Source organism: Oreochromis niloticus, linkage group LG15, assembly GCF_001858045.2.
Source record: "Oreochromis niloticus isolate F11D_XX linkage group LG15, O_niloticus_UMD_NMBU, whole genome shotgun sequence".
Taxonomy (NCBI): domain Eukaryota; kingdom Metazoa; phylum Chordata; class Actinopteri; order Cichliformes; family Cichlidae; genus Oreochromis; species Oreochromis niloticus.
The window spans coordinates 12,104,389-12,112,229 of record NC_031980.2 but is presented as its reverse complement, the minus strand read 5'-3'; the positions used below and the strand labels follow the sequence as shown (position 1 = coordinate 12,112,229).

The 7,841-nt window shown below is 42.2% G+C and overlaps 1 protein-coding gene across 2 annotated transcripts in view; it reads left to right on the top strand.

Moving 5' to 3' along the window:
• The first annotated feature begins 31 nt into the window (after nucleotides 1-31).
• The window catches only part of afg1lb (AFG1 like ATPase b), a 31,485-nt gene continuing 23,675 nt past the window's right edge, over nucleotides 32-7,841 (top strand). For both annotated transcript variants that reach the window (XM_025899151.1, XM_005454747.4), the window contains exons 1-5: nucleotides 32-159; nucleotides 385-692; nucleotides 6,899-6,962; nucleotides 7,058-7,159; nucleotides 7,414-7,541. In XM_025899151.1, coding sequence (XP_025754936.1) covers nucleotides 45-159; nucleotides 385-692; nucleotides 6,899-6,962; nucleotides 7,058-7,159; nucleotides 7,414-7,541 — 717 coding nt within the window. In that variant the 5' untranslated portion in view covers nucleotides 32-44. The remainder of the gene's footprint in view (nucleotides 160-384; nucleotides 693-6,898; nucleotides 6,963-7,057; nucleotides 7,160-7,413; nucleotides 7,542-7,841) is intronic.

Sequence of the window (7,841 nt, the reverse complement as noted above, 5' to 3'; positions counted from 1 at the left end):
TTGTGTGGATGAATCTCAATAAAGTTTTAGCGTTTTGAAACATCATGGCGACTTACACAGCTGCTGCCGCTGTCAGTCGCTCACTGAAGTTTTTCCTCAGAGACTCTCCTTTGATTTCACGTCAGATTTGTCGTTTGTCGAGCAGTTTCTCCGGAAAAGGTAGGCGTCTCTCTGCGCCAGTGTGCAGAGACAAACCCGTGCGGGAAATGTTTCAGACTGTAGTTCCTCTATCTAGATTCGGTGTGCTACAACTACACATTTATTGCTATGACATGTTTTAATTCAGCTTTACTGGAATCATATTATAACATCTAGATTATACTATATCCAGGCATATTTTCTGTTTGCGTGTAACACTGACGTGTTCTGGTGTAATGCTTCAAGGTTACAGTAGTTGGAGGGCATGCTGTTCATCTGCATCGTCCTGCTCTTCGGATCCTGCAGCAGCAGACACGTGTGGCTCCAGTGAAACTCTTGTGCACTTTGATAGCCTCGTTCAGGGTGGCTTCCTGAGGAGAGATGCCCAACAGAGACGGGTTCTCCTGCAGCTGGCCCAGCTGCAGCACACCCTCAAGAGCTACAGTAACAGTATCTACTTGAATCCACCCATTCTAAACTCAAAAGATGACAGCAGCCAACATCACAGTGGCACCAGAGCAGCCGAAAACAAAGGCAGTGAGCTCACTGAAAAGGTAATGGAGTTATTGTAATGACATGATTGTTCATGTATCATCACAGAGAAGTTGTGCTGACCATGGTTGGAGTGAATAAGGCAGGTTTAGCTTTTCAGAGAAGATACAACTTGCCCGTTTTTATCCCCAATATTTCAGTTACTGCAAAAATCAGGACTTTTTTTCTTCAATCTATGTATACTTACTAATATACTACACTCTTCTATTAGGTACACCCCCCTTCCCCTTCAGAAGTGCATTATGGGAGATTAAACAAGGTGTTGGTAACAATTCCTCAGAGATTTTCTTCCATATTAACATGATTGCATCACACAGTTGCTTCACATCCATGAACAAATCTCCTCTTCCACCACATCACAAAGGTTCTCTTTGAGTACAGCAAAATCACTGCCATGTTCAAGAAACCAGTGTGAGAGAATTTGAGGTTTGTGACATGGTGCGTTATCTTATTAGAAGCAGTGGTTACACTGTGGTCATAAAAAAGACATGGACATGGTGAACAATAATGCTCAGGTGTTCAAACAATGCTCATTTGGTACTAAAAGGCTGAAGATAATATCCTGCACACTTTTACCACCAGCTGGTGGTAAAGCTTGTTAAGTGTATGACACTGGTAAAAGTCATTTTCTTCTTCCTTCATTTGATTGAGAGACACATTTTTAATAGTTTTGCTTCTGGACACCTCGACCAAAGAGAGCTTGCGTAGTTTTGAAAACAAATATTTGGGTAAACTAAGATGAACTTGAACGAAAATAATGAGACAGTGAGAAAAGTATTTTGGCACTGACATAAATGGTTCTCTGTAGAACTGAGTACTCGTGTTTATTGACGACATAGATGCTAATAGAAGTAGGAGGATTAATCGCAAAGTGTGATGGGCTATACCAGGGGTCGGCAACCTGCGGCTCCGGAGCCGCATGCGGCTCTTTAGTCCTTAAAGTGCGGCTCCGCTTGGTTTGGGCAAATAAATTAGAAGTATTTAGCTGAAGTGTATTTTATTTATGTTAGTTCTTTTTAACTTGTAGTTCTAAATTGGAAGATTATTGTGATATTGAAATATAAAAATAAAATGATATTCTATTATTTTTTCATCGCTCAAAATAAGAGTCACACTCGCGGAAGCCGGTGTACCCGCCGAAACGCCGTGCATTTATCGAGACTTTCAACCCCAGGTAGGCCAATTATGGATCTTCGGATCCACATTATGTCAGCAGCTGTTCTCCACCGTGAAGTATGTTAAAGACAAACACCGTTCACGCCTGACAGATGACAGCTTACAGTCCTGCGTAAACTGACTTTGTATAGCCCCGATTTGCGGACTCTGTGCGCAGAGGTTCAGGAGCAGAAGTCCCATTGTAAACATATCACGGCAGACCCGACGATGTTTCCATGAGCATGCTTTTGAGCATCTCTTTATTGAGCACTTTTCACACACGGTTGCTGTATGCATACAGCCGGCTGTAGCTTTTCAGCTCACAGCCCGACAACACAACAGCACAGATAGCGCAGACTTTAAGGCAGCGAGGCGTGATTGCGGGTGTCGCTCAGGTGCGTCCGCCTCCCCTGCAGCGGCGCTGCAAACCACGCCCCGCCGCACGCATTAACTAGGTAAAATACATATTTAGGCAGAATTTTGCAAATATCTATTTTTCATTTTTCAGCAGCATAGTGCTTTTTTCCAATTATTTTTTAAGAGTCAGGTCAAGGCTCCAACAGCCCAAAGGGGATATAAGGGTGGCGGCTGACAACAGTTTTTGTTTGCTACATGGATCATTTTAGTTCAGGTTGGTGTCTTTCCTTTTATTATATTTCTTTAAGAGTTCAAAATGTGTTGATTACATAAATATAATGTAATTTTCTCTGTAGCACTTCATGGATTTCATAAGCAACACACTTAAGTTGTTCACACAAAGCATAAAGATAAAAAACAATATATACAGTGTTATCTTCATTTTAGATGTCAAAAAGTATTTGCGGCTCCCAGTGTTTTCTTTTGCGTGGAAACAGGGTCCAAATGGCTCTTTGGGTGTAAAAGGTTGCAGACCCCTGGGCTATACTCTCTGTTCAGATTCAGCCAAATGCTGCAAAACTTGATCGGTCAGCGCTTCACAGTGCAAATGGATAATGACCCAAAGCATACTGCAAAAGCAGTCCAAGTTTCTCCAGGCAAAGAAATGTGATACTCTTCAATGACCAAGTTACTCACCTGATCTCAACCAGCTTTTTTCAGTTACTGAAGACAAAACTGAATGTAGACAGACTCGAGGTCGCTGCAGTAAAGGCCCTAGCAGATCATCTCAGGGAGGAAACGCAGCATTTGGTGATGTTCATGGGTTTTAGACTTCAGGCAGTTATTGATGCAAAAGATTTTCATCAAGTCTAATTAATTTTGAGCCTCTAAAAAGGGAACTATGTATAAAAAAATAGTTGTAATTAACTTTGCATTAACTGTTTTTGGAATTTAAAGCTGACAATCTGCACTTTAATCACATTTTGATTGTTTGATTTGAAATCCACACACACACAGTGGCGGTGTAAAAACAATTCTATCTTTCAGTCACAAAATATTTTATCTCAATTACCTTGTATTTATCAACTGGTTAAACTAAGGGCATATCTTATTGACATAAAGGCCTGGATGACCTCTAATTCCCTACCTCTGAATTCAGACAAAACAGAGGTCACTGTACTCAGACCTAAAAAAATCTTAGAAAAACAGTGTCTCACTAGATATCCATTTTAGATATTTCACTTTTACATGACATTACCTTGCATCTAGCACTGCTTTCTTTCATCTGCACAATGTTCTCAAAATTAGAAACATCCTGTCTCAGAGTAACACGGATTCCTCACTTGTAGGCTCGGCTACTATAATTCATTAATATCAGGTTGTTCTAAAAGTTTCCCAAAAAGCCTTCAGTTGATCCAAAATGCTCCAGTGAGAGTACAAACAGGAACGAGAAAGAGAGAGCATATTTCTCCTATACTGGCTTCTCTTCACTAGCTGCCTGTTAAAGCCTGAATTAAATTTAACATCCTTCTCTCTGCTGATGGCTGCCTCTCCATAAGCCTGGTTTTGCTAGAGATTTCTTCCTGTTAAAAGGGAGTTTTCCTTCTCACTATCACTGTTCTTGTTTATACAGGGTCATGTGACTGTTGGGGTTTCTTTCTTTCTTTTAAACATTGTAGGGTTTTTACATTACAGTATAAAATGCCCTGAAGCAACTGTTGTTGTCAATTGGTGCTATATAAATAAATCAAATTTATTGTAATTGAATGCAAAAAGTAAAAAATGCATTGTTCATTTAACTGTAATAATATATTTTATTGTACCCATGAAATATGATATTTGTTTTTATCGAAAGGTGCATCATCAAACCCTTGATTAATTTTAAACAACCTCATGTCGACATTTTTGAGCACCAGAGTTAAACGTAAGAACAACAGACTTCACTAGAGGTCTAATCACTGTGGCCTAAAGCAACTAGCGACTCAGTGTTTCACTGTATTTTAAACAAGTTTCATTTTCTGCGAGGAGACAGATGAGCCATGCAGACAAACATTTAAAACAATCTAAACTCGGGGTTCACTTTGCAGTTTTTTCCAGCTCTTTCAACCACATCTCACACAGTCTTCATCATCAGGGAAGGTAGTTTGTTACACTATTAAAATATACCTGCTCAGTAGCTGTTCTAAAAAATAAAAAAAAAAGCTTTTCAGTATGTTGCATGGCAACAGACTGACAAGTGACAACTGAACAAACTCCATTCACCGATGAAGACCATGCAATACTGTTGAAAGCCTCGGAAAAAAGCTAATGAGACAGTCTTGAAGGGTATTTATACTCTTTTTCAGGGTCAAGACCAGTGTTATTTCTTCAAAAAATTCCTACATAATAAATAAAAATTAGAAAAAAAACATTCGCAAAACTGAAAGCATCGGATTTGCATCGTTTGGATTAGGATGCATTACGCTGGACATTATTTGGGGAACAGTTTAGGATTTATAAGGCAGCATAGATATGTCTGGATCCGGATTGTCGTTGGATTAAAAAGCACCACTGACATCTAACATATGGACGGACTTCACAGAGTCGACTTCCCTGTTCTCCTGTTGTATCATCGATGGTGGCCGTGGGGCTCAGGTCAAAGGGAGGGTAGGGGTCTGGGAAGTTTATTGTGCATGTGAGTTTTGGAACGGCCTAATGCAGGGGGGCTGTTGTTGTTTTTAGGTCAGGGGAGCTGACTGTCTACTATTTGGTGGTGGGAGTTTTTTTGTTGGTTGGCTGGCACAGACACACAGGGTTAGGCAGAGATTTTGGAAGGCAGCAGGGCAGACCTCCCGCTGGGCCCGTCCCGGCACCCCTCTCACTCTCTCACCGTCCCCAGGCAGTAATGAGGGGATCCCCATTGTCTCAGCCATTCTTGTCCTTTTTGCTTTTGATTTGGGACTCTGACAAATACTTTGGTGGTAGGCTATCAACACCACCACCACCAACCACCCTCACACCCACTCCTCTCCTTTTGCACCTTATTTCTTGCTCTGTCTGTCACACACACACATACGCACACACACACACACACACACTGACTGGAGTACTTATGCAATTATTCCAGTTTGAATCAGGTCATACCACTGTCCTTTTGGTGTCTGTTCTCTCTGTGAAAGTGCCGCCATTGTCCTCACTAACTGACCAAGTCTGTGAGGAGAGTACACTTGACTTAATATTGACCCAATGTGGCGTGGTTTTGCGGATGGTTGGCTGACAATGGGCCATTGTTCAGTGGGATCCACCCTCTTCAAGACAGACCTGCATCATGGAGTCCTCCTGCACATGGTAGGCCTCCAGCAGGACAGTTGTGTTAAACTTGAGTCGGGCTCTGACGATCTCAGCCGACCATGCCTCTGCGAGTCATTTTTGGCAGTGGTCAAAAGAAGTTCTTCCTAAAGCCAAAATGACCATGTCCTGCATGTGAACTTTCCACTCATGTGCCAGTCTATATCCTGCAGCATGGGGTGAGACGAGGCCACAGAGCTCAGCTAGACAGAGTGGCTGAGGGACGGCCTTGTCCTTCGCCACTCTGCCGTAGCAGAATGGTTTCCAGCCACTGACAATTACCCCGCCATGCCAGAGGGCACCTTGGGAAGTCAGGGAGAAGTCACACACTGTTATGCCAGAGCAGACAGGAAAGGCTTGTTGCTCTTCCAGTACTTCACATCCAGCCCAGGACAGGCAGTGGATGGAGGGGTGGGTACAAAGGAGGGAGGGGTGGAGCGGGAACAGAGAGAGAGAGGTTGGATAGCAAGCTTGTTTTTTAATTTAGTTTTCAATCTGCCATTGTCCACATTTTACCAGAGTCAAGTGCCCCTTGTGCATGGACACTGAGTTCGGTGGACACCGAGTACCATCCTCTAACTAAATTAAATTTAAAGAGGCCAGTACTTTTTTTGTTTAGCGAGTGATTAATTCCAAAGCTATTTGGTGTTGCCCGGTTACAGAGATGGACGATCCTGAACCGGAGCGGTTTTTTTAAAGCCGACAAAAAGATCCATAATTTGGCCACCCATAGATATTCTTCACATTATTATTACATATGATTAAGCTGACGGCACATTCATTCACATGGCTTGGGTCCTCTTTGGCTTTACTCGATATTCTCAGCTTCGTCACACAGAAGATTTTTTTTTTTTTTTTTTTTTTGAAGCAAGGACCTTTTGATAATAGGAGGCAGGCAGCACAATGACTTCCAGCAGCACCTCAATGCAACAGTACCGTATCACAATTAGCAGCGCTAAACAGGCTGCACAGACAAGTCCACTCCATCTCGTATGGAGCCTCATCCAGTCCTCTCCGTTTTGTCTGACAAATCCCTCCATTGTTCCTCTGATGATGCTTTTCTTTCGTGGGAACCCTGGCTTGTCTTGTTGATTAGATCCCCTTTGTCTTCCTCCCCTGCAGTGGGCTAGTCTGGAGATTGTGAAACCTCACACTGTAGTGGTGGCTTAATGCCTTAGCATACTTTGTTTATTAGATGATGTTTCAGACATTTATTGGAATCAATATGAAGAAGTTTATTTAAGTCATTAGCTATAGAGTGGAAATAATCACTGTGCATGCATTTCAGCGACTATGTTGGTTGAGATTCATGTAAAAAAAACAAAAAAATGCACTATAATCAACCTAATTTTAATATTTTGTCCCAAAGGAGAAACCCCTTCCACCACCACCAGGACCACCACCCAAAGGCTTCTATATATATGGAGATGTTGGTGAGCTTGGATACAGAAAAAGCTCCTATTATTATACAAATTAACATCTCTGTGGTTATCATAATCACTTTGATTTGGTTTTCCCACCTTTTCAGGCACAGGGAAGACCATGCTTATGGATCTGTTTTACTCCCATGTGAAGAACAGTCGCAAAAAGCGAGTCCACTTCAACGGCTTCATGTTGGACATCCACAAAAGTTAGTAGCATCCTCCCATTCGTCAGCTCTAACAGCCCAATGTTTACCTAGCATGACTTTGTAGAAGTTTTCCGACTCCCCGTGCACCGGAGATCCTATATTTATCCCTCTGTTTGTCCTGACGCCGTCCTGCTAATTGTCTACCATTATGCACACAGGTGAAATTACTGCTTTATTCAGCACTGTCAGTGGGTTTGGGTTGCCGACGCAGGTGTGCTTTAAGATGTGCCTGACGTTTGTGTGCTGCTTTAAAGGGATCCATCGGAGGAAACAAAGCCTGCCAAAACGGAGGTTAGGGAAAATGTTCACCTATGACCCCATATCACCGGTTGCCATGGAGATCAGCAGTGAGACCTGCCTCTTGTGTTTTGACGAGTTTCAGGTGAGCAACCATGTCACAGGCACTGTTGTAAAGCAGAACATTACACAATGAGAATTTTAAATACTGTTACGTGTTTTGATATTGTAACAACTGCACTTATGTACTGGCTAAAGCTGCTCTCTTATTCGCCAACGATCACCACAGCAGATGGCTCAGTATGTCTGATGGGGATATATTTTTATCCTGGATGCCTCGCCAGGGATTTGTGCCTCCTCCTGGTGTCGAACTGGGGGTCTTTCACACATTAATTGAAAGCCATGTGCTTTATATATTCACTGATAAATATAGTGCTAGTTAAAC